Consider the following 27,715-nt stretch of genomic DNA (forward strand, 5'->3'; position numbering starts at 1 on the left):
AGAATTCCAGAAGCTCTGTAGAGTTTCCTAATTCCCTCAGACCTGTCACTGCACCAGTAATTTTCGTTGGAAGATGTGCTAATCGGAATAGAATATTCACTGAAGGCTTAGACCTACAGGATGCTAATGGTCTGTTTTTCTGTGTGTTGAAGATTTGCAGGACACCCAGGTGCCTACTTGAGGCTGATAAACCGGTGGAGACTAGAAGAGGTCTGTATTCTCCCATCATTCCTTGTTTCCTAAAGGACACCTTTTCTTCCTCTCCATTGATTCTTGAATTTCTATGTTTGCTTACCTCCCAGTGCCACCCCAGTGGATGCCTTATTGATCTCTGTATGCAAATGGGTATTATAATGGTGCTAAAGCAGACCTGGAATAATTTCATGGAGCTTGGCTACCCGTAAGTACCTTCATGTCTGTGCTTGAGAGGCAGCGTTGCTCATTATTGGCTTTTCTAGGCATGGCAAGTACGATAAGCAGTACAGACTCAGCAACTAAGCCAGGGCCTGTCCTTGGAGCTAAGTGTTTACGCTCAAAGACATTCATGAAAATAACTAACATTGGCGATGGCCAGTGTAGCTCAGTTGGTTGGGCATCACCCAGTGCACCAAGGGGTTGCTGGTTCAATTCCCTTTTAGGGCACATGCCCAGGTTGCAGGCTCAATCCCAGCGGGTGGCAGGCAGGAAGCAGCCAATCAAGATTGTTCAGCTCTCGCATCAATGTTTCTCTCTCTCTCCCTCTCCAGTAATCAGTTTTTAAAAAGTCATTGCCATAGCAAAAAATAATAATGATACATCCTGGCTCTTTTGGAAGACTTAGCACAAGTCACATGAGCAAAAGTGGATACTTCTTAAGACGACTGGGCCCCTCAATATGGGACACTTGCATGCAAGCTGCTTCCAGTGATGTCTCTGATGCTCTAGCTCCAGAATTATAAGTCTCTGTAGCACATTAACTAGATATCTACTCCCCCTTCCCTGAGATAAGTCAGGCACAGCAATTTTATATATATATATTTTATTGATTTTTTTACAGAGAGGAAGGGAGAGGGATAGAGAGTTAGAAACATCGATCAGCTGCCTCCTGCACACCTCCTACTGGGGATGTGCCTGCAACCAAGGTACATGCCCTTGACCGGAATAGAACCTGGGACCCTTTATTCCGCAGGCCAACGCTCTATCCACTGAGCCAAGTCGGTTAAGGCAGGCACAGCAATTTTTAAAACTACATTCAGGCTGTACAAAAAAGAAACTTGTGGAATGGAGGAAAGTTTAGGGATTCAGAAAAGAAACCTGAGTATGTCGAAGTCAGCATATCTTAATCGGGAAAAATATTATTACCTGGTGCCAATAATTTATGTTGATGACAATGGGCAGGAACTCGCATCCCCTCTGTAAGGATAACCTTGAATCCTGCTGTGTTTGCTCAGCTCTGGTCAGTTAAGTTTTAAAGGGACATAAATCAGCAACACTCCTATTTCTGCTTTAATTACACACCTACTGATTTCCGTGTCAGCTCGGTGTCTCCATAGACATCTTCCGGGTCCCAGGGAGGACCACTTGACCAGAAAAATTAGCTGGAACTTGGCTCACTTTGAAAAGTGATCTCTTAGCCTCCTACCAGAATCATTACTGGTCATTTTCTCTTCTAGCTTTATCTTTAGAAAACCTATTCCAAGTGTTTCGTGTTTTCTATAAAACTTTTTTAAAAAATAAAGCATAAAATCAAACCTTTAGAAGCATTATTTAAAGTATAAACCATAATTTATCAAAATGTCATGGACATCAAGAGACCTATTTTTTATTGTTTAATAATGTAGACATTAGAGCAAAACTGTGAAGTAGGCAGAATTTGTCTTTGAGACCCAACCTCTTACTTCCTTTATTTCACATTTAGTTTTTGGCATGTCTACTCCCAGAAACCTTCAACCTTTTCCTTATCCCCAACAGCACACAGACCTGCCCTCCTTCCCCCCGCCCCCCACTTCCTCATCCCTGTTCCATATAAGATATGCTCCCAAACACTGCTAAGGATTAATGTGCTGACATACCCAGGGTGATGTGCATTTTATTGGGAATCAGAGCCCCTGTCGAGCTCAAGTCCAAAGCAGGCCAGTCCGGCTGTGGAACTGCAAGCTTCCATGTGCCAGAGTGGAAGCATTTTGTGGGTTTGCAGATTTCCTAGGCCCCCCAGGTTAGCACCCATGTGGTGAGACTGCTCATGGCTCTTAAATTAAGCCAGCGAGGCCACATCTTCCTCTTCCCGCATACCTGGGTGTTGCTTTATAGATGGGGGTTGGTTTATAGATGTTCTCGGTCCTTTTTCTAACCCTCATAGACAGCACTGATCTCATGACAGTTTCATGAAGGATTCAACTAAGTTCATCAACCATTCTGTTTACTCACGTGAAGCACAGCCTCCCTTGTTATTTTCCAAGGCTTTCTTTCCTTGGCAGCCTGTCCTCAATTATTTTTTAAACTTTGAGACTACATTCAAACGCTTCTATTTTTAACTTAAGTCCTATGAGCGGTTACATGTTTTTTTAAAGACACTGACCTTGTTGTGCAGGTTAATTCAGAACTGGTGGACTAGAAGAAAAGTGCGACAAGAGCATGGGCCTGAAAGGAAAATAAGATTCCCACAATGGGAAAAGGACTACAACCTTCAGCCGATGAATGCCTACGGACTCTTCGATGAATACTTAGAAATGAGTATGGAAATACTCTCCTTCATCCTTTATCCTAGTTCATAGAAATGCGAATTCTAGCTCTCTGGCTACATTCAACTAAGCAAATATCAGTTATCATCTAGGCCAGGGGTGCGGAACGTCTAGCCCCCAAAATTCCTTGGTCTGGTCCTGCCAAGGAACCACAGGTGGGATTCGAAATTCAATAAATCTAGGAGCTTTTTTCATAGCAACATACATTTATATTAAGTGAATTACAATAAGTGAATGATGTTATAAATATCCAAATGGCCCTTGGCAGAAAAAAGGTTCCTCACCCCTGATCTAGGCCATCAGTGTTTGGGGATTCTTGAGCTGAACGTAGAGGAAGGAGTGTGCTGCTTTAAGAAGCTCAGTCCACAGGGATGGTGCCAAAAGCCTATAGTCACATTCACATCAGTGTCATGACATTGTGTCCTGTCTGTTGTAATAAATCACCAGAGGACAAGAATGAGTTGGAAAACTTGATGAACCAAAGAAAAAGGTGTTATCACTTATGGCCTAAATGATTCATTCAGCAGACATCTGTGGAGCCATGTTATGTTCAGGCAGACACTATGCTTGGCATTTAGAGATATAAGAAGGGATAAGGCAGAGTCCCAGCTTTCAGAGTGCACAGGCTAGTTGGGGGGAGCCAGAGGGAGGAAGAATACGTGTAATAGCATGTTGTAAAATGATGCAATATGAATCAGTAAGGGTATAGGGGGCACAGTCATTCTCTTGGAGGGGGTTGGCAGGAAGCGAGGACTGCTAAGCTATGCTATACTTTTATTTAAGAAACCAAATTTCTCTATAATCAAACCCAAGCTATTTATTGTAGTACTAGAAGCCCGATGCACAAAATTATTGCGGGGCGGGGGGGCCGGTCCCTCAGCCTGGCCTGCACCCTCTCGCAATCCTGGACCCCTCACTCCTAACTGCCCACCTGCTCGCTCCTTACTGCTTGGCTCGTCACTCCTTAATGCTGCTCTGGAGGCAGGAGAGGCTCTCACCACTGCTGCTGTGCTTGCCAGCCATGAGCCTGGTTTGTGGCTGAGCGGCGCTCCCGCTGTGGGAGTGCACTGACCACCAGGGGGCAGCTCCTGCATTGCATTGAGCATCTGCCCATCTGCCCCCTGGTAGTCAGTGCACGTCATAGTGACCAGTCTTTCTGGTAATTCCACCGTAAGAGTCGCTGGGCTTTTATATATATATATAGATGTAACTAAGAACATGAGGTCTGCAAACAGATTACCTGGGTTCAGATCTCAGCCCTATCCCATATTACCTGTGAAACCTTAGGTGGTTAATATCTCTTTGTCTTAATTTCCTCATTTCTAAAGTGGGAACAATAATAAGAGTAATTCATAGGGTCTTTGTGTGAATCAAATAAGTTAATGCATGGAAAAGGCTTAGGAAAATGCCTTGTTCATTGTATGCTCTTTGTACAAATTATCTTATATCATTACTATTATTTTCCTAATCTTATCTCCTAGGGGAGAAAATCTAACAGAATCCCTTAGCATAATAATTGTGTATAGGTTTTCTTTTTTTTTAACTTGTGTTTAAGCTTTGCAACATAGGGGTGGAAATTGGGGGTAGGGGTGGGCAAGATGTATTACTTCTGAAAGTAGCAGTTCTTTCTGTGGAATCTGAAAATTAATGGAGCAGTAGAATTCATGCTTAATATGTCTTAGATTGCTTATGTCTTAAGTATCTACTGGTATTTTCAGAGTTTCAATTACAAAATGGCTGAGCAATATAACTTGGAGAAGAAATCAATTTGGGCATTCATAATAAAACTTAATAAAGAGAATTCATTAAGAGAAATGCTTTGAGGTCTCTTAATGGACTCTTCTCCCATAAAGAAGGAAATGACAAATAATGTTGGTGTATTGAGTGCTTGCAAAGAAGCTTTTGTGTGGCTAGAACTGGAGTGCTCCCAAATACTGTGGTGCCTTGGCAGCAAGAAGCAAGTCTCAGTGAACTCTCACTTCTTTCATTCTTATTGCTTTGTCATTTCTTAATGACTTTCTGCTTTGTTATATTTTTTAAAAATATATTCATTGATATATAATATATACTGAGAGACGTATATAAACCGTGTGTACAAACCAATGAATTTTCACACCAATGTAACCAGTCTATGTAGGAGAAGGGTTGGCAAAATACTATTCGTAGGCCATATCCAGTCCACTGTCTGTTTTTGTAAATAGCATTTTATTGGTACACAGAAACACGGTTTGTTTTTTGTTTGTTTACATGTTATTTGTAGTTGCCTCTGCATTACAGCAGCGGAGTTGAATAGTTTTGACGGGGACTGTATAGCCTGAAAAGCTGGAACTATTTACTGTCTGTCTCTTTACAAGGAATATTTTCCATCTTGTGAGCTAGATCAAGAAGTAGAATATTGCCGCTGTCGCAGAGGCTCTTTTGTCTCCTCTCGCAGTCATAACACCCTCCCTAACCACTTTTCTGACTTCTATCACCATATATTAATTTTGCCTTCTTTTATCTCCACATACATGGAATTGTACAATACATACTCTTGTAAATGCCTTTTTTCATTCTAGATGATGTTGATTAGATTCTTCCATGTTGTTACAGGTAGTAGTACTTCATTTTCATCACTGTATAGTATTCCTAGAGTGTGTACCTGAAGCAAAATTATGGAAGAGGCACAGTTTGTTTTGATAACTACTCCCATGTTTCCTTTAGTCGTATTTTTTTTTCATTTCCACTTCGAGATACTCCCCAACTTTCTCCTCTGTCCCCCACAGATCCCCCTAAGTACCCACCAACCAATCTCTCAACTCTCCCATATCATGAAATGTACTTGTGAGCATTACTAAAGTACTTCCTAGCTTTCTGACATCACAAGATATTCCAGACTCATCTTGTATTTTCTCTACCATAGCTCTGGAATCAAACATTTCTCCAAGGATGTCTTGTCCTTTTATTAGACAGCTAGAGGCCCGATGCATGAAATTCGTGCAAGAGTAGGCCTTCGCAGCCCCGGCTGTCTCGGCCCTCACAGCCCCGGCTTTTTCTGGAAGGTCATCCAGACGGTCGTTCCACTGTTCGGTCCATTTGCATATTACACTTTTATTATTATAGATGGTATTTAGAAAACCAGATCTTGGACCTTAGCTATGATCATTGCTCCTAGGCCCAGGACTGCCTCTTTTTCAACACCTGCCCATCTTTCTGTTCCCTGTGCTTTGGTACTGGTGGGGGCGGGGGGGCGGGGGGCGGATATGGGTTAAAGCAATGAGGAATTCATATTATTATTCTTTTGAAAATAGTCATGGGAAACCAATACACTTGTTTCTTTTTTCCTCTAGTTCTTCAGTTTGGATTCACAACTATCTTCGTGGCAGCTTTTCCCCTAGCACCACTTCTGGCCTTACTGAATAACGTAATTGAAATTCGACTTGATGCTTACAAATTTGTCACACAATGGAGGCGACCTTTAGCTTCAAGGGCCAAAGACATAGGTAAGTTAGATTTGGGTATGTGTTTTAAAAGATATTAACCATATGGTAGATAAAATAAAAACAATTTTCAACTTTAGATTTTTTTACTTATGGCTTCCATGTAAGGTGATTCAACAAACTCTTGCAAAAGAATAATTGTGTTAGCTTTAAATATATCAGATAAGAAGTAAAGCTGCCTATTTGGAGATTCATCATTTCCAGTGCTAGAAAAGTTGTACTTAAAAATAAATTCTCAATTTAGTTATTTCTATCTTAAGACTTGAATCCAAATTTTTGATTATCCCTTATTTTCTTTTCAAAGTAGATCTCCCATCAGCTTAACTTTGATTTGCTCTTTCTTAAAAGTTTGAGTCACATGAGTCATGATCCAGTTTTCCTAAAGACAGAGATGACCTGTGGTCTTGGACTAGAGATGCTGAGTTGAATCAGGTGCAGCCTCTTGAGAGCTGCCTGTGATCAGAGACTGACTTTTATTCATTTCTGCATCCAGTGCTGAGTACAGGGCAGGCAGGTGCTCAGCCAATGTGTGGGGAAGAGGATTGAGTGTGGGTGTGTTTGGCTCACAGTGGTCTTTTAACCTCCATATGAAATAAACACACATTCAGTGAGCACCTATCCTGGGTCAGTGTGTCAGGAACTGGACCTGCTGATGAACCAGAGGAACCCTGTCTGTACCCCTAAGGAGCTGGTGGCAGCGTGACATTGCCTGTGCCAGCCTTATCAGAGGGGGCTTGGGTGCCTTATCATTGACCAGAATTCTCTACTTATGTCTGATCCTGATTGAGTTTTTAAGTCATGAGTATTGGTGCTTTCACAGAAACTCCTTCACTGCCAAGGTGTTTGCAAGTACAAATTCTTACTCCTATTTGCAAGTGTATTGGGGGAGATGAAAGGACCCTTGGAAAGAATGATGGAATATTAGTTACCTCAGTTAATTTCATACTGAGTACCTCTGCTGTGTGTCTGGAATTAATACAACACTTCTCTTTGAATAGGAATTTGGTATGGAATTCTTGAAGGCATTGGAATTCTCTCTGTTATTACAAATGCGTTTGTCATAGCGATAACATCTGACTTTATTCCTCGCTTGGTGTACGCTTATAAGTATGGACCTTGTGCAGGCCAAGGAGAAGCTGGGCAAAAGTAAGTTTGCTGTAAAACCATCATGGAATCTCCATTGCCTAGCCATTGTGTAGTGTTAGACACTCAGACAGAAACCTCTGCATTGGAGTAATTGGGTCACAAACCTGGGACATGAAGGCCTGTGGTGGGGGAGGTGGAATTATGATATAACACTTTCAGGCAAAGTGAACGCATCCTGATCTATTGAAGGAATGGGGGTCATGCAAGTCAGACAAGTTTTAAATGGAATCCAATGTGAGAGCAACAATTAACCATTTTCCTCATGGCCTAACCACTATAAATTCAGAAATGTGTGGTGTGGCATTGTAATGTGTGTAGCAGAACAGTGGTACATGATGTAGTGTAGAGAAATGGCACTTCTCTGAGTTTGTAAAAGAATAGTTATGATCTGGTTCCCCTTGTATATTTATATGTAGACTCTGCAAATTCTACATGGGAAATATGTAACCCTGTGCTGAGTACCCATGAGGTACTCAATAAATATTTGTGAAATAAGTAACTGAATGATCACTTCCTGTCTATTGACCTGACTAGTATCTATATAACCACAAGCAAATTGAGTGAACTCGACTCCCTGGGAGCTGAGTTCTGTGGAATCATCTCAATCGTTCCCAAAGCCAGGGCTCCATATTTCTACTTAAAGAAAGCCTTGGCAAAATTATAACATGTCCCCTGGCTTTCATTGGTAAACCCTTGAAAAAAAGACAAGAAGTCTTAACATATTTTCATGGAAAGTATGTCTCTGTTTGGCTAATGTCAAAATAATCTAATTCAAATTGTGGGATTTACATGTCTGTTGGTCAGAGTGGGGTATGTGCTGGAATCACAGGGTATTTTTCAATGCCCCCAAATCATCCCACGTGGGATGATTTTTTGTTGCCTACTCATACAAGCATCCCTGCCTTCTGGTTTTCTAGTCTGAGCCAAATTAATTCATTTTCTACAGCCATTGTAGTTCAAGTAGCCCAAGGAGTCAAGTGCCACTGACTCAAGACAACTGAATTAATATACACCTGGCCTAGGTCCAATTTCATTAATCCTACGTAAGTACTCTAAGGCATAGATGATCAAATACAATAAAGCTCACAGTCCAGCTATTTGAAGAGGCTTTTATAAAGTTCTTTACTACATTAACCTGTGGCCATTAAATACTAATTATCTAGCAACCTTAAATGAGCATACCATCCCATTTTAAGAAAGATTTAGAGACTTATGTTGTAGTACCCACACATTTCTTTCTAAGTGTAACTGTTAACATTCTCTTCTTGACTTAGCCTAAAAAAGCTTACTTTCAATATGTTTTGCATTTGACTCTGAAAACAAACCTGATAGTGAGTCACACATTATTACCCTTACTTTGAAGAGGAGACACTAAGAGAAGTGAGTCCACTTAGCATAATATTCTCAAAGTCCACCCATGTTGTCGCACATGGCAGTATTTCATCTGTTCTTATGGCTGAGTAGTACTCCATAGTATATATGTACCACATTGTCCTTATCCAGTCCTCTATCAAAGGATACTCTGGTTGTCTCCATGTGTTGGCCACCGTGAATAATGCTGCAATGAACAGAGGGGTGCATATATCTTTGCGAGTAAATATTTTTTTTTAGTTTTTCAGGTAGATGCCCAGATGAGGGATCATAGGGTAACTCTTAACTTTTTAAGGAACTACCACACTGCTTTCCATAGTGTCTGTACCAATTTTGTAGGAAAGGATAAAGGGGGCCAAATATATTGTGATGGAAGATGATTTTACTTTGGGTGGTGGAAACACAATGCAATATACAGATCATGTATCATAGAAATGTACACTTGAAACCTATTAACCAATGTCATCCCAATGAATTTAATTTTTTAAAAAGCTGTAAAATCGTTTTGTCTAAAAAGAGAGAAAAGCGAATCCAGAATCATAAGGAAGTGTAACTGTTGGAGCCCACACGAAGATACTAAGCCTAGACTCATGTAGTACTGTCTATCCTGAACCACACAATGAGCTGGTTTTTCAACAGAAACTTTGCAGGTGGCAGTGGCATGAAATATTCAAAGTGATGAAAAGCAAAGACCCACAACTAAGATTACTCTATCCAGGATGGCTATCATTTAGAATTGAAAGAGAGATAGTCTCTCTCAGACAAAAAGGTAATAAAGTATCACCAACACAAAAAAGCTAAAGGAGTTCATCACCGCTAAAGAAATGTTAAAGGGACTTTTTTAAGAATAAAATATTTAAAATATGAATGATAAAATATAGGAAAGAAAAAATTCTCACTGGCACAGGGCAGTAAAAGTAGAAGATCAACCAACTATAAAGCTAGTATAAAGGTTAAGAGGCAAAATTAGAAAGGTAATTTGTAATTACAACAATACATTAAGGGAAACACACACAAAAAAGTAAAAATAATGACAAACGTAAGAGTGAAGGGGATATGTCTGAACATAAGTACCCGTCAACCTAAAACTGCTATAAATATAGCTTGGCATATATGAGACACAGGGTAACCACAAACAAGAAATCTATAAGAGGTATACAAGAAATAGAGAAAGGAATCCAAACACAACACTATAGAAAGTCATTAACATACAGGAAAAGAAAGCAAGAGAGTAAAGGAACATAGGACTAGAAAAACAATCAGAAAACAAAACTGCAATAACTACATACCTATCAATAATTACTTTAAATCTAAATGGACTAAAGTGCTCCAATCAAAAGACAGAGGATGGCTGAATGCATTAAAAAATGAGACCTGTACATATGCTGCCTACAAGAGATCCACTTCAGATTGAAATACAGACAAAGTGTAAAGGGATAGAAAAGGATATTTCCTGAAAACAGAAGTGAAAAAAAAAAGCTGGGATAGCAATACTTATATCAAAAAAGACAGACTTCCAAACTTATGCAGACATCATAAATAACCAGTATGATTCTCTACCACCACCCACTGAATTAATAAACTAATTATTTTGTTATTAGATAGACATGGCTTAGAGTTTTGGAACATTCCCTATCCTGGTGAACAGAAACATGCAGTTCTAAGAATTATTGTGAGGTATAAACCTAATTTAGTGATATAAATTAAAACTGATTTTCCTGTAGAAATAGTGATATTATAAGGCGTTCAAAAATTGATCAAGAACAAAATGCTCAAATTTTCACAGAATGAACCACAAATATTTCACTTAATGAATACTAAATAATATATTTATACAAACTGCAAATCAATTGAAGAGAGAAAGACCATAACCAAGTACAAAGTTGTTTTTTAAAGGATAAAGCTTATTGTACAAAACTGTTTTCTTTTCATGTCTGACATTTTTATTGCAACAAGTCAGAAATTAATTTTCTTCTTTTCTCACCTCATTAGCCTCATTTATTATATAAATTAATGTAGCTATAAATAAATTATCTACAAAGTATGTTTGACTTTAAATGCATAAACCCAACCTTATTTCCCCTCGCTTTTTCACCTTTTAACCCTATACCCATGCTATTTTGAGTCACAGTGGCTAAAACCTAAATGGCAAATTTAGGAAAATTCAAAGACACTCTAACAGTGAGTTTTATCGGGAATCTACAAATTCAAAAGTCAACTTCTGGGTCAGTTCTTTCCCTTGAAACTGATTATAATGATGCCTAGTTCATCCTTTTCTGAATCTCCTTCCATAGAAATACCTTCAGAGACCATCTACCCCTCCCGTAAGAAACTTGACTTCATTATTTTATATTCATTGGAAATCCTTCCTTTGATACATTTTTCTCCACACTTCTCACTTCTCCCTGATTATCCTTGTGCCATCACCTTTCTTCTGTCTCCCTTGGAGGTGGTTATGTGTCACAGTGAGGGTATGTAGATCTGCTGGCATGATAGTCATGAAATCTACTGCAATAGCAGGCCAGAGTTGACAGACTGATGCCATCTGGCTGAACTTTATACAGCAAATTATGGAAATCTCATTTTCTAGAATTGATGATTGTCTCAACTATTTGATGTTGGCAAGTTAAGTTTCTATCCTAGTGAGAGAAATTCCTAGACAGTATTAGCAGTCCCTCTACCTCCATGATTGTGGAAATGATGTGGGAAGAAGACTCACATAGCTGATAGCTATATGTATATATTAGGTCCATGTGTAATGCTTTGCATCTAGAAGGAGTACACACCCACTAAAGGCATATTTTCAACTTGGATTTATGACATGAATATGCTTGATACATAGTTTAAAGGTGGATCTTCTTTATTTTGAGGGTAGGGTATTCAGTCCATTCGACAGGTATTTCATTTGAATTTAGATTTCCTCAATTGAGCTTTTGAACAGAGTATCCTCTGAACAGCAGCTTTAATCTCAATAAAGCTCATAGCTGCTTTGTGAGGAAGAAGGGGTTGTGAATATTCCATTTTAATGTTGGGCCTTTTTTTGTTGTTGTTTTCCCTTTCTTTTCCCACTGCTCAGCTCCTGAGAAGACTCTACTATTTTCTGTATTTCACAAAAACGAGTTCCCTCTCTGTGACAGCTAATAATCATTAAGGCACTCATTTGTTTTCATGTCAAGTTCTAGGCAACTCATAGATGAGGGAGACATAAATCCAAATCACCCCTCCAAGGAGTAGCAGGAGAGGCCTGCTGCCATTGGATTAAGGCATGTTACACACACACTGACTATTTCACCCATGAGTGACTTGACAAATGTGTCCTGCTTGGTTCATTTTTTTTAAGGCCACAATAAACTAGTGATTTTTCTTGAGTGAGACAACACAGAACCTATGTGCTCTCAGAACCATGTTCATGTCAGCATCTTGGTTTGGTGGTCAGCAACTTGGAATAATCACACCAGGTAATGTTAATAAAGAGAACTAGAAGACCATGATTTATCCATTTAATCAGTAATTCCTCATGATGTCTTGCTAGGTACAAAAAATAAATAAAATGGATTATTAATAGCCACTCACATTGATTAAGATCTTGCTATAACCTAAGCACTATATCACTTATTTTGTATATATCATTTCATTTAATCCCCCCCAATGATTCTATGAGGTGGGGACTTTTGGCACTTAAAGAAGTTACATAATTTTCTGAGATTACAGGTCTAAAAATCAGCAAGACTATGGTTTGACTGCAAAGCCTAAGTATTTAGTGTTATAATATACTGAATCCCGGTACAGAACAAAAGCCATGTTCTCAAGAACGTTACACTAGTTTTATTCCTGGTCCATTTTCAAGTCCTTGATAGAATCTCTGGTGCTTTACTGTGCCTCCAATCAAATCAATTAAATCAATATCACTGGATCCCTCCACTTCACGAGATTATCCTGGCTCCAAGAATACAAAGATATCCAGGACATCTGTTCTGCTTAAAAATAAAACCAATCCTATAGTTCAAAGGAGAAGACATACATGCATGGAGCCAACTCTAGTACAAGCTGTATGGCAATTGTAAAGTAAGTGTAGCAGCATCCTAGGGAGAAGGGAATGAGTCTCTGACAGGGGTGATTAGGGCATTTTCCCAAAAGATGTGGCATTTCAGTTGGCACAAGGATGAGCACTACTTTCAGTTTTAAAGAAATGAGTAGGGAATCCCAAAAGAAAAGGGAAGCTGAGCAGAGGCATGAAAGCATATGATACATGCAGGGACTATAGTCTAACATGACTATAGCATAGGATGTGAGTCGAAGAGGGAGGGGCCATATTTACATCAATTATGTTCAGGGCATTATGAGAGAGCATACATATTCGCTACTAAAGTAATGTGTTTATATGTGTGCATCGTCTCTCTGTGTTTGTATATGTCATCAATGAAAGAAGCAGTGGCTTACCTATAACTTATACTGATCATGCAATGTTGTCTTTCACCTATTTCTCTGACGCATTGATTGGGGTGGTGATGTTCTGTTTGATGATTCTGCACAAAAAATAACTAGAACAAAAGTCATGACTGTCCTTGATTCAACATACCCAGGTTTTTTTCAGTGTATCCTAACTTGAGTGGTTATGACAGTGCAGGGCCAGCTAAAGGCACTCACATCTGCAGGAAACTCTAGGAAGTAGAGCCTTTAATGCATTGGATCAGAGGTAACAGGAGTTCTAACATAGAATTTGCTTTCTGTTTTAGGTGCATGGTTGGCTACGTGAATGCTAGCTTGTCTGTGTTTCGAATCGCTGACTTTGAGAACCGATCTGAGCCTGAGTCTGATGGCAGTGAGTTCTCGGGGACTCCTCTCAAGTACTGCAGGTGAGCGTGGCACTCAGCCTAAGATGAGGTCATTCTGCCCAACAGGGAAGATTTTGCACGGACACCCCTTTCTGACTGAGTTGGTTTAAAACAGTGGTTCACAATCTTAATATTCATTAAAATCCCCTGGAGAATTTTAAAATCTGACATCCATCTTCCTTTTGTTAAAGTTGTATGAGTTCCCTGTAAATGTTACCAATTAAACCCTTATCGGTGATAACATTGGCAAATATGTTCTCCCATGCAATGGGCTTTCTTGTTGTTTTGTTGATGGTTTCTTTGCTGTGCAGAAGCTTTTTATTTTTATGTAGTCCCATTTCTTTATTTTCTCTTTAGTTTCCATTGCTCTAGGAGCTGTATCGGTGAAGATATTGCTTTGGCATATTTCTGAGATTTTGCTGCCTGTGGATTCCTCTAATATTTTTATGGTTTCCCATCTTATGTTTAAGTCCTTCATCAATTTTGAGTTTATTTTTGTGTATGGTGTAAGTTGGTGATCCAGTTTCATTTTTTTGCATGTATCTGTTCAATTTTCCAAACACCATTTATTGAAGAGACTGTCTTGACTCCATTGTATGTTCTTGTCTCCTTTGTCAAATATTAATTGAGCATAGTGGTTTGGGTCAATTTCTGGGTTCTCTATTCTATTCCATTGGTCTATATGATAAACAACCCAATCAAAAAATGGGAAATGGACATAGATACTTTTTGAAAGACGACATAAGGAAGGCCAAGAGACATATGAAAACATGCTCAAAGTCACTATTCATCTGAGAGATGCAAATCAAAATGACAATGCGGTACCATCTCATACCTGTCAGAATGGCTATCATCAACAAATCTACAAATGACAAGTGCTGGCGAGGATGTGGAGAAAAGAGAACCCTCGTGCACTGCTGGTAGGAATGCAGATTGGTGCAGCCACTGGGGAGAACAGTATGAGTTTCCCCAAAAAACTAAAAATGGAACTCCATTTGATCCAGTAATCCCACTTCTAGGAATATATCCCAAGAAATCAGAAACACCAATCAGAAAGGATATATGCACCCCTATGTTCATAGCAGCATAATTTACAATAGCTAAGATTTGGAAACAGCCTAAGTGCCCATCAGCAGATGAATGGATTAAAAATGGAGGTACATCTACACAATGGAATACTATGCTGCGTTAAAAAAGAACTCTTACCATTCGAAACAGCATGGATGGAACTGGAGAGCATTATGCTAAGCAAAATAAGCCAGTCAGAGAAAGATAAATATCAAATGATCTTACTCATTTATGGAATATAATGAACAACATAAACTGATGAATAAAAACAGAGACATAGAGCATTGATCAAACTGTCAAATCTCAGAGGGAAGGTAGGGGAGGGTGGGGGTAAGGGGAAGAGATCAACCAAAGGACTTGTATGCATGCATATAAACCTAACCAATGGACACAGACACCGGGGGGGGGGGGCGGGAATGGGGGGATAAGGACACATATGTAATACCTTGATCGATAAAAGAGAGAAACGCACCCCCCCCAAAAAAAAAATCTGACATCCAGATCCAGAAAGCCCATAGAGTTCCAAATAAGAGGAACCCAAAGTGGCCCATACCAAGATATTATAATTAAAATGTCAAAAGTTAAAGACAAGGGTAGAATATTAAAAAATGAAAGAGAAAAACAGTTTGTTACATACAAGGGAACTCTTTGCCGACCAGGAGTGACATGATATATTAAAAGTGCTCAAACAAAAAACCCACAATCAAGAATACCCAGCAATCCCTGGCCAGTGTTGCTCAGAACATCGGCCCTAGGACCAAGGTTCACGGGTTTGATTCCCAGTCAAGGCCACATACCTGGGTTGCAGGTTCATCCCAGGCCCCAGTCAGGGCAGGTGCAGGAGTTGGGGTAGGGCAACCAATCAATGTGTCTCTCTCACATTGATGTTTCTCTCTCTCCTTCCCTACCTTCCACTTTCTCTAAAAAATCAATGGAAAAAATATCAATTTATTTATGACAAAGGAGCCAAGAATATACAATGGTAAAGGACAGTCTCTTCAATAAATGGTTCTGGGAAATAGGACAGCCACATGAAAAAAAAAAAGAAAAAAGAAAGAAAGAAAGAAATTGGACCAATACACAAAAATTAACTCAAAATGAAATAAAGATTTAAATATAAGACCTAAAACCATAACACTCCTACAAGTAAACATAGGTGGTAAGCTAGCTGACATTGGTCTTAATGATGATTTCTTGAATCTGACACCAAAAGCAAAGACAACAAAAAGAAGAAGAAACAAGTGGGACTAAATCAAACTAAAAAGCTTCTGCACAGCAAAGGAAACCATCAACAAAATGAAAAGGCTACCTACAAAATGGGGAAAAAACTATTTGTAAATCATATGTCTAATTGGGGTTTAATATCCCAAGTAGGACTCATACAACTCAATAGCAAAAAAATAATCCAATTTTAAAAATGGGCAGATCATCTAAATAGAAATTTTTCCATAGAAGACATACAGATGTCCAACAAGTGCATGAAGAGATGCTCAACATCACTAAGCATAAAAGAATGCAAATGAAAATCACAATGGGATCACCTCACACCTAGTAGAATAGCTATTATTAAAAAAGATGAGAAATAACAAGTGTTGGTGAAGATGTGGAGCAAAGGGGGTCCTTGTGCACTGTTATTGGGAATGTAAATTGGTGCAGCCACTATGGAAATAGCATGTACATTCCTCAAAAAATTAAAAATAGAAATACCATATTATCCAGCAATTCTACTTCTGGGTATTTCTCCAAAGAAAAACAAAAAGATACCTTCATCCCATGTTTATTGCAGCATTATTTATGATATCCAAAACACAGAAACCTACGTGCCCCACGATGGATGAATGGATAAAGAAAATGTGATGTATATCACAAATATATATCTATAATAATAAAAGCATATTATGCTAATTAGACTGGATGACCTTCCAAATGAAGCCGGGGCTGCAAGGGCTGAGCCCCTTGCATGAATTTTGTGCATCGGGCCTCTAGTGTGTGTGTGTGTGTGTACGTACTAGAGGCCAGTGCACAAAATTTGTGCACTGGGGGGAGGGGGTGTCCCTCAGCCCATCCTGCACCCTCTCCAATCTGGGACCCCTCAGGGGATGTCCACAGGGATTGGGCCTAAACCGGCAGTCAGATATCCTTCTCACAATCTGGGACTGCTGGCTCCTAACCGCTTGCCTGCCTGCCGGCCTGATCTCCCCTAACCACTTCTGTCTGCCAGCCTGATCGCCCCCTAACCACTCATCTGCCAGCCTGATCGATGCCTAACTGCTCCCCTGCCAGCCCGGTCGCCACCAGCTGCCCTCCTCTGCTGGCCTGGTCACCCCTAACTGCCCTTCCCTGCTGGCCTGATCGCCTACAACTGCCCTCCCCTGCTAGCCATCTTGTGGCGACCATCTTGTGACCATATGGGGGTGGCCATCTCGTGTGCGAGGGCATGACAGTCAATTTGCATATTACCTCTTTATTATATAGGATAGTGAAATATTACTCAGCCATAAAATAGAAGGAAATCCTGCTATTTGCAACAGCATGGAATACCTTGAGGGCATTGTGCTAAGTGAAATAAGACAGAGAAAAAAATTGTATGATCTCACTTGTATGTGGAATTTAGACACAAACATACAAACAAATTTAAAAAATCCAAACTCATAGGTTCAGAGAACAGATTGGTGGTTGCTGGGGTTGGGGAGGAGGATAGGCAAAATGTGTAAAGATTTTCAAAATACGTAAGTCCTGGGGATGTAATGCACATCATAATAACTGTAGTTAATAATACTGTACTGCATACTTGAAAGTTACTAAGGACATAGATCTCAACCATTCTGATCACAGGGCGGGAAATTATCTTAACTAATAAATAAAGGCAGAACTCAGAGTGGTAGCAGACATTGCAACTGACTTTTACCCAAGGGGCATTTGCTGAACTGAATACACTTGAGCTTTGTTTTTTAAGACCTTCCATGGTTAAGAAAGTTGAGAGAAAAGAGAAAAATGACCATGCTTATGAGTATAAATCCAAACATACACTACATAAAACAAAAACAATATATTCATACTAGGATCTATTTTATAGTGGTGGAAATAAATGAGCTCCAGGCAACAGCATGGATGAATTTAGTAGCATGATACTGAAGAAAAAAAAAGTCTCAGAAACTAAATAGAGTATAATATCCTTTTTAGAAAGTTCAAAAATAAAACTACACAGTAAAATATTCAGACAAATGAATATACATATGTATACATAACATACACTGAGTGGCCAGATTATTATGACCACCCCATCAGTACTTCGTTGGGCCACCTTTTGCCTTCAATACTGCGGCGATTCTTCTTGGCATTGACTCCACGAGATGTTGAAAGGTGATGCGAGGAATCTGACACCATGCCTGATGAATAGCACTGTCCAGTTCTGTGAGATTTGATGGTTGTGGAACCAGCTGCCTGATGGCTTTTTTTTTTTTTTTTAAATATATTTTATTGATTTTTTTACAGAGAGGAAGGGAGAGAGATAGAGAGCTAGAAACATCGATGAGAGAGAAACATCGATCAGCTGCCTCCTGCATAGCCCCCACTGGGGATGTGCCCGCAACCAAGGTACATGCCCTTGACCGGAATCGAACCCGGGACCTTTCAGTCCGCAGGCTGACGCTCTATCCACTGAGCCAAACTGGTTTTGGCCTGATGGCTCTTTTAACTTCATCCCACAAATGCCCAATTGGATTGAGATCTGGTGATTGTGGGGGCCACCTAAGCAAGGTAAAGTCTCCCTCATGTTCTTGAAACCACTCCTGCACAATACGAGCACCGTGGCATGGCGCATTGTCTTATTGGAAGAAGCCATCTCCATTGGGATACGCCATCAACATTATAGGATGAACTTGATCAGCAACAATACTTAGGTATGTTGTGCTATTCATTGTTCCACACGAATTAAAGGGCCCAAATCATTCCAGGAAAACATGCCCCAAACCATAACACTGCCCCCACCAGCTTGAAGGGTTGTACTCATGCATGTGGGGTGCATGCTTTCATGCTGTTTCCGTGAAATTCTCACTCTGCCATCTGCATGATGCAACTGGAAACGTGATTCATCGGACAACATGACTTTTTTCCAATGCTCGACTGTCCAATCCTTGTGTTCCTGTGCGAATTGGAGACATTTTATCTTGGTAACTGAAGACAGCAAAGGTGTTTGAACAGGCCTTCGGCTTCCATATCCCATACGATGCAGTGTATGGCTAATTTGCCTACAAACATCAGGTGGTCATAATAATCTGGCCACTCAGTGTATATCTTAATTATAAAAATGAAATTCAGAATAAGGGGATTAAGGGAAAGAGATGGAAGAGCACAGAGGTCGATGTAAGTCCCTGGTCATATTTTAATTCTTCAGTTGAATAGTGGATTTATGAGAGTTCATTATATTATCAAAGTATTAAGTAAATGTAAAACTTACAGAAAAAAAAGAGCATGAATAGACCAATTAGGTTAGTTATAAACATTTAAGAATTATATTTAAGCCAAATCTGTACACCTGAGGGCTCAAATAATATTCTACAGAAATGCAAAGGATGAAGACTAGTCAAGACACTTTTGAAGAATATTAATGAGGTGGAGATTTACCTTATGTTAGACTTAGTATAAAATTATAGTAATTAATTAGTCTGTTGGTGTCAGAGGGAACAGATCAACAGAAAATGGAATAGAATTGAGAACTCAAAAATAAGTTTCATAATAAAGATGTAATCACACATAGCACAATATGATTCTGTCTATATAGAGTTCAAAGCAGACAAAAGCAAGCACTGTTTTCTTTAGGGACACTTACATGAGTAGTATCACTATAAAGTTTGAAAATTACCACAGTAACCTCCTGGGGTTTCTGGGATTGCCAGTAAGGCATTTCTAAGCCACTGACCACGTTCTAGGTCTTAACTTGGGTTTGGACTACATGAGGTTCACTTATCATTCTTTCAAATGTACATTCACTTTTTTTTTTCATAGCTTAAAATTAGGAATAAATGAACTATACCCTGTGCTAGAAAAATAATGTTTGCAAGCTGATCATCCATTTCTTGAGAAATAAAAGCAGCCTTAGAGAATGCACTAACTTAAATCAAAAGGGGACATTCCACCTTTCCCACGTGTAAATTGAAGCCAAGAAATTGAAAGTGTTCCTTTCTGAAAATAACTGACTCATTTGAAAAAAAATTCCTCCAAACATTAATGTCCCTGGGATACTTAATGTCTTTGAAGGTACTAGACTGAAAGATTAGAGGAGTAACACTGATTTAATTAGCTTTGAAGCTTGGCTTCTGGCTGTTTCTACAGCAGGACAGGGAAGTGTTTTCTTTGTACAAGTGCCAGGGACCATGTAGCCCGTCATTATGCAAAGAAATAGCACTGCATCAAAAACAGAGACATGGGGCACAAATGAGCATGGCCCTCCCTCAGACCTCTGCCTCATGGACAAGGCCAGCGGGGCCAGCGGGGCCAGCGGGACCAGGGTGGGCTGGAGCACAAACTGAGAGCTCTACTTGCAACAATCAGAAAACTCATTGAAGAGTGGGAGTCCAAAATGTTAGAGCAGGGTGAGATGGAGATCCTAATTTCGTTAATAGGGAAAACATCTCTAGAGAAGCTTCATGAATTACTCGAGATTATATTAGACAGGCAAATCCCAAATTGGTTCCAGGATACTTTCCTATGCACAATTCTGAAGACAGCCGCAGGCAGCGAATCAAATGACAGCCAACTCATTGGCACCACTGAGTTGTTAAAAAAATTTTGTTAATTTATGAGAGGGGGGAGAGAGAGAGAAGGAGAGAGTGAGGGGGGGGGAGGGAGAGAGAGGGAGAGAGAGGTGAGAGAGATACATCAATCAGTTGCCTCCTAAACATGCTCCAACCGGGGATAAAACCCACAACCTACGTATGTGCCCTCACCAGGAATCGAACCAGCCACCATTCCATGTATGGAACAACACTCCAACCAATAGAGCCACACTGGCCAGGACAGCACCACTGAGTTTTAATTCCCTTAAAAATAATTGTGTTCCTCTGGGCACAGGTTAGCAGAGCCCCGTGATGGATCCAACAAGGAACATATACTACACCTAGGTTGAACATATAGATGCATATTCTCAACAACTGGATCCTTACCTAGAAATTATCTAAAATGTTGCCAAATCACCATAGCCATGAGTGTGTGTTTTCTAATGTTAAAAAGAAAATGTAAAGAATAATTAATTTTTGAAATTTTTCTCCCACGAATAAGGGCTCCATAGTGGGAATGAAAGAGATCTGGGAGTCAGGAAAATCCTAGTTTGGAATGTGACATTCTCCTGTATGTTCATAGATACCGGGACTACCGGGACCCTCCTCATTCACTGGTGCCCTACGGCTACACACTGCAGTTCTGGCATGTCCTAGCAGCTCGACTGGCTTTCATCATTGTGTTTGAGGTAAGTTTTCTCAACTGTTCCTTTGTGTCCTTTGACATAATGATGTAACTAGAAGTAATTAATAACTATAAGGTATGAGAACTTTCAAGTGATTATGCATGTCCAGGAGCAGTAGAATAATGTTATATGACCTCTTTATCTTCTTTTTCTTCTCCTTAATCAAAGTCCTGGAATTTTCCAAGAAATATTTCAAAGTCTATTGTAGATTGTTAATGGATAAGTCAGGAATTATTGGTCCTAAATTTAGTATTCTAGGGCAGTGGTTGGCAAACTCATTAGTCAACAGAGCCAAATATCAACAGTACAACGACTGAAATTTCTTTTGAGAGCCAAATTTTTTAAACTTAAACTTCTTCTAACTCCACTTCTTCAAAAGAGACTCACCCAGGCTGTGGTGTTTTGTGGAAGAGCCACACTCAAGGGACCAAAGAGCTGCATGTGGCTCGCGAACCGCAGTTTGCCGTGTTCTAGGGCCATGTTTTTAAACTTTAGGAAAATTGCTCCTTTTCCATCCCCAATCATAGAAATACTGATACATCATGTCTGCAATTTGCTTTTCACAAGCCCGTCGAGGTGACCCTGATGCAGATGTTCAAGAACCATAGTTTGGAAAACATTGAATGGGTATTACAAGTGGTAGCCTCTGGTTGTATAGCATCATAGCATTACTTATGCCCAAACACACAAATAAGTATTCATTACCTAAGACTCAAAATAGACTTAAAAAGTATAATTATACTCAGAAAGCATAATCTACCTAGTAATTGCATGTATCATGTGTTAATAAAAATTACCTATTACCTATTTTCTTTTAGTCTTCCAGAAAATTGCTGCTAAAAATAGTTTATATTTCTATAACTATACTCATAAATAGAAATTTCATCTCCTGTCACATATATTAAAGCCAAATTAACACAAGCAAAGGCTGCCTTTTGACTTGGACTAGAAGCTTCTTATACCTCTTTGAAACTCTTCTACCACTGTTGTTATCCCCTTCATTTAAGGGAACCAAGAAAAAACAATATTAAGCTGCTCTTCCCTGGGAATTAGTTTATCAATGACTCAGTCTCTCTTTAAAGAAATTTCTAATCCATCACTGTCTTAAAACTTTTCAGACAAAATAAAAATGGGGTTGCATTAAGAAATTATTTGATTTATCAACTAGAACTTTCCATTTATTTTCAATATATTGCAAGTAAGCTATTTTAATATACTAGAAATACAAAAAAATCCTCTTAATTGGAAGGATCAAATTCACCAAGTTTTAAATAAAATTAAGAATACTTAGTGGTATCAAAACAGCAAAATAATAATAAAAATGAGGATTGTGTAAGGAGCCTCTGGGACAACTTCAAGCATACCAACATTTGCATCATGGGGTGCCAGAAGGAGAAGAGAGAGAGCAAGAAATTGAAAACCTATTTGAAAAAATGACAGAAAACTGTAAAGGTAATATACATACAAGACCAGGAAGGGCAAAGTCCCAAACAAGATGAACCCAAAGAGGCCCACTCTAAGACACATCACAATTAAAATGCAAAAGACAGAGAATCTTAAAATCAACAAGTGAAAAGTAGTTAGTTACCTACAAGGGTGCTCTCATAAGACTTTCAGCTGATTTCTCAAATGGCAAAAAATAATCATTCAAAGTGATGAAAGGCAAGGACCTACAACGAAGATTACTCTTTCCAGCAAAGCTATCATTTAGAATCGAGGGACATATAAAGAGTTTCCTAGACAAGAAACAGCTAAAGGAGTTCATCACCACCAAGCCGGTATTACATAAAATGTTAAAGGGTCTTTTAGAAAAAGGAGAAGGAGGAAGATTAAAAATATGAATAAAATGGCAATAAGTACACATCTATCAACAATTGAATCTTAAAAAAAACAAATGAACAAGCAGAACAGAAACAGACTCATAGATACAGAGGACATTTTGACAGTTGCCAGAAGTGAGGGGTGTTGGTGAAAAAGGTGAAGGGATTAAGAAGTACAAATTGGTTGTTACAGAATAGTCACGAGGATGCCAAGTACAGCACAGGGAATCCTATATAATAAAAGGGTAATATGCAAATTGACCATCACTCCAACACAAGATGGCTGCCCCCATGTGGATACAAGATGGCCACCACAAGATGGCTGGCAGGGGAGGGCAATGGTGGGTGATCAGGCCTGCAGGGTAGGGAAGTTAGGGGTGACCAGGCCTGCAGGGGAGAACAGTTGGGGGGGACCAGGCCAGCAGGGGAGGGCGTTTGGGGGGGACCAGGCCTACAGGGGAGGGCAGTTGGGGGGACCAGGCCTGCAGGGGAGGGCAGTTGGGGGCGACCAGGCCTGTAGGGGAGGACAGTTGGGGGCAACCAGGCCTGCAGGGGAGGACAGTTGGGGGGGACCAGGCCAGCAGGGGAGGGCAGTTTCAGGGGGACCAGGTCAGCAGGGGCGGGCAGTTGGGGGTGACCAGGCTGGCAAAGGAGGGCAGTTAGGGGTGACCAGGCTGGCAGAGGAGTGCAGTTTGGGGCAATCAGCCTGGCACGGGAGCAGTTAGGCGTCAATCAGGCTGGCAGGGGAGTGGTTGGGGGTGATCAAGCTGGCAGGCAGAAGCAGTTAGGGGCAATCAGGAAGGCAGGCAGGCGAGCAGTTGGGAGCCAGCAGTCCTGGATTGTGAGAGGGATCGGGCCTAAACAGGCAGTCGGACATCCCTCAAGGGGTCCCAGATTGGAGAGGGTGCAGGCTGGGCTGAGGGACACATACCCCCCCATGCACGAATATCGTGCTCCGGGCCTCTAGTATAGTCAATAATATTCTAATTACTATGTATTTTGTCAGATGGGTGTGAGATTTACCAGAATGATTACTTTTTAAGTTATGTAATGTCTAATTACTGGGTCATACATCTGAAACTAATATAATACTGTATTTCAACTGTAATTGAAAAATAAAAATGATTTTAAAATGAAAAAAATAAACATTTTTACATATAATTTTCACAACAATACCCATTTTATAGATGAGAAATTTGAGGCTCAGAATGACTTTCCTCAGGTAGATAGACAGCTCTGACGCAGTAAAAGTTACAGAGCTAAAATTCAAACCTGGGTTTTCGGATTCCCCAGGATACATTCTCCTGGCTTTCTTTTGCATTCTCCAACCATTCCTTCTCCACCTCCTTTCCTGGTTCCTCTCCTCATTCCTTAATGTGGTGCCATCAGACCAAGCTCAGTCCTCACCTATCCGGAGATCCTTTTTCTTCACACACACCTCCCCTGGCCTCATCTCACGTTCCAGACACTCCAGAGGCTCCGTGTCCCTGGAGTGACAGTTCCTGAACCAACTCCCAGAGCTCTTCCCAGCTAAGGATGGACAGCAGACCTGACTCTCTGGCATTCTCCTCTGTGTTTTTAGCACCTCGTGTTTTGTATAAAGCACCTCATTTCATATCTGATCCCAGACCTCCCAAAAGATCTAAGGGATCGAATGAGAAGAGAGAAGTACTTGATTCAGGAGATGATGTATGAAGCAGAACTGGAGCGTCTCCAGAAGGAACGAAAGGAGAGGAAGAAAAATGGCAAAGCACACCACAACGAGTGGCCGTGACGAGGTAGGTGAGAGATATGCTCATGGTCTGAAAGGTCTCCTTTGCTGAGAGGAGGAGCTTTAAACTCCCTGAATCGAAGCTTGCTATTCTTCTACTGAGAGGGATCAAATAACTCCTTAGCTTCCAAAACCAGCTTGTTTCCTACTTTGATTGCAATAACAACTTGATATGCCTGTTACATACAACGCCTGCAACTCCTCTGCCTCCATGCCACACTCCAGCCTGGCAGTCAAAGTGTTCATGAGTTGACCGAGGAGTTCCCTGAAATCAGCCTTCTTCTCCCTTCTATTCCAGCCTGGCTATTCTCTTTAAGATCCCAGGGCAACATGCCCCTTCTTTCTGGTTAAAGTCAAATTTTCATCTCATCCAAGAGGACCTCTCCATCACCCATTTATTGCTTCCTCCCAAGGTGATCCATGTCACACCATACCCTCTAAAAAGTTTTCCCCAGACTCATCACCCCATTGAAACTCTCTCCTTATAAACATCTCTGATTATTGCATCAATATCACATGTGTTGGCATGTATTGATTTGTATTGCTAATTTATTATTCTTCCAAATAGTTATCAGGCTTCCCCAGCACAGTTGTAAGCACCTTTAGGAAAGACTCTATGGGTGGTAATTTATTCTTCCAACTAGTTAGCACATGGCACCATTTAAATGCACATTGAATTAGTAAAGTTTGGATGAAGTCTAAAAACACTGTAAAAAAGATCCATAATGTTCCCATATATCTTATAAAAAAGTTCTTCTGAAACCTTGGCAAGTCAATTACTAGCTCTGTGTCCTTGGACAAGTCACTTAACTTCTCTGAGCCTCCGTTTCCTCATGATGGAATGACTAGATGAGCTCTCAGTTTTGATGCTCTGTGAATATAATGTAGCATTTCTTTTTTTAAAAGTTTTTCTTTAAATATATTTTTATTGATTTCAGAGAGAAAGAAAGAGGGAGAGGGAGAGGGAGGGAGGGAGGGAGGGAAAGAGAGAGGGAGGAAGGGAGTGAGAGAGAGGGAGGGAGAGAGAGGGAGGGAGGGAGAGAGAGAGAGAGAGAGAGAGAGAGAGAGAGATCAATGATGAGAGAGAATCATTGATTGTCTGCCTCCTGCATGCTCCCCTAGGATCGAACCCTCAACCTAGGTATGTGCCCTGGACCAGAATCAAACCCGGGACCCTTCCGTCTGCAGGCCAATGCTCTGTCCACTAGCTAAACCAGTTAGGGTTATAGTATTTCTTTTCCCCTTTCTTTCTCTCTCTCCAGTTGTTTGAAGACTAACTGAAAATATTTCCCAAAATGAGATATCCAGGGGGAAAATATGTTTTTCACTTTTCATACAGGTTGAGATGTTTGTTAAATTAATGAAGCTGTATCCAGCCAGATGTGGGAAAAGAGTCCAGGGGGTTATTATAAGTTGGACATGGGGGTGGACTTGGAGGACATCACCTAGGCCCTGGGCCCCCAGGGATAACAAGGGTGTATAGGTGTTGAACACTGGACCTGCCTTCAAGTCCAAAGTAGACCTTGGCTTCCCTAAAGACAAGAAATGTTTTGCTGAGTAATTTGGCCATTTCCCAGATCTGCCATTGGTCGTGTGGTTTTGGGAAAAAGAGTTAATTTTTCTGGGCCTGCTTATTTGGCAGAACTTAGTATGCATCTCAAATAGTCTCTGTAGTGAGACATTTACAAAACAATAAAACGCTAAAGAATACTATACAGGATTTGTATTGTTGCTAAGCATTGTGTTGTATTCCTCCAGATTCTATGCCTGGCTTTTCCCTTCTCTATCTGTATGGCCTGGGCTTTGAAGTGGATTCCGATCTCCATGTTTGCAAAGTAAAGAAGTTGGACTGAACAATACTTTAAGAGCCTACTCTGCTTTACCCTTCAGGGATTCTATAATTTCCCCCAAACCCCTGATCCCCTGACACACCCCCATCCTGATCACCTCTTCTCTGGCTCTGGTCAGCCTCAGACAGCATTAGTTGAGGTGGGAGGCAGACATTAGTGAAGAGAATTCCTCCCGGGAGTTCCAGGGGCCAGAGACAGGGCCCAGCAGTGGCGTTTTCTATCCTCAGGGTCTACTGGGCTGCTGGGCCAGTAACCAATTTGGCCTCATCATTATGGGCTGCTTTCTCCCTAACCAGGCCATTTCTAAGTTTTGCTTAAAAGGATAGTATTTGTCTGTCTGTCTCTACTCCCCCAACAGTTGGCAGGATGTCACCTTGCTTCAGACTGACTCTGTCTGTCCCTCTGTAAAGCAGGCACTATAATGTTCACACCATGCCTGACTCAGTTCGGGGTTACAAATGCTTTGAAGGCCTTTGATTCACAGTATGTACAAACCATTGCACATTGTGTCCTCAAGCCAGCGTGCGTACATAGGGTTTTAACGCTTTCTCTTCTCTTTCCAGGTCATAGTTCATTCCCAGGCTAAAGACCTGATTTCTGTTTACTTCTCCTGGCTGTGCAAAAGCACACTCAAGTGAATGACTAAAATGCAAGCGCAGTGCATGTCGCAGACATCGGCAGCAGCAGGGGGAGTCGGCACCCTTAAAGGACTGCCTGCGAAAGCACCGTGCAGTCCAGCACACAATTGCTATCTATCCGTAGACCATTCTCGACCAAGCAAGCATGCACATCATGGGCAGTCACATTCTCAAGTTTTTAAAACCAAGGGGAACTTGTATACTGGGCCTGTTTTTCAGCCTGTTTGCTACCTTTTTTGCATTCTATCCCATCGGAATTTTACAGACACTGGGCTAACAATGGTATTCGGACACCTGGACACACATTCCTAGAATGTCATCGTATGGTCCTAATTCCATGTCACCCAAGCAACACAAACAAGACCCTGTTTACAACTTTTTCTTTCCTTTTTTTTTTTAATTTCAGATCTTTCTGAAGAGATGATTATATATGACATATCTATAGCTATGTGTATGGCCATAGATGTATTTCTGTGTGTACATATGTATAGTCATGTATTCTTACATATGTACATACAAGTACAGAGATATATAAAGTACATAAAAAGTCCTTC

The 27,715-nt window shown here is 40.4% G+C and overlaps 1 protein-coding gene across 1 annotated transcript in view; it reads left to right on the plus strand.

Moving 5' to 3' along the window:
- Positions 1-27,505, plus strand: part of ANO4 (anoctamin 4) — a 324,932-nt gene extending 297,427 nt beyond the window's left edge. Inside the window, exons 25-33 of the mRNA XM_054718633.1 lie at positions 153-210; positions 303-400; positions 2,570-2,712; positions 6,050-6,202; positions 7,198-7,345; positions 13,453-13,572; positions 20,980-21,085; positions 24,485-24,680; positions 27,087-27,505. Of these exons, the coding sequence (XP_054574608.1) occupies positions 153-210; positions 303-400; positions 2,570-2,712; positions 6,050-6,202; positions 7,198-7,345; positions 13,453-13,572; positions 20,980-21,085; positions 24,485-24,676 (1,018 nt within the window). The 3' untranslated portion in view covers positions 24,677-24,680; positions 27,087-27,505. The remainder of the gene's footprint in view (positions 1-152; positions 211-302; positions 401-2,569; positions 2,713-6,049; positions 6,203-7,197; positions 7,346-13,452; positions 13,573-20,979; positions 21,086-24,484; positions 24,681-27,086) is intronic.
- Positions 27,506-27,715: the final 210 nt, after the last annotated feature.

The sequence above is a fragment of the Eptesicus fuscus genome, chromosome 7, assembly GCF_027574615.1.
Source record: "Eptesicus fuscus isolate TK198812 chromosome 7, DD_ASM_mEF_20220401, whole genome shotgun sequence".
NCBI lineage: Eukaryota > Metazoa > Chordata > Mammalia > Chiroptera > Vespertilionidae > Eptesicus > Eptesicus fuscus.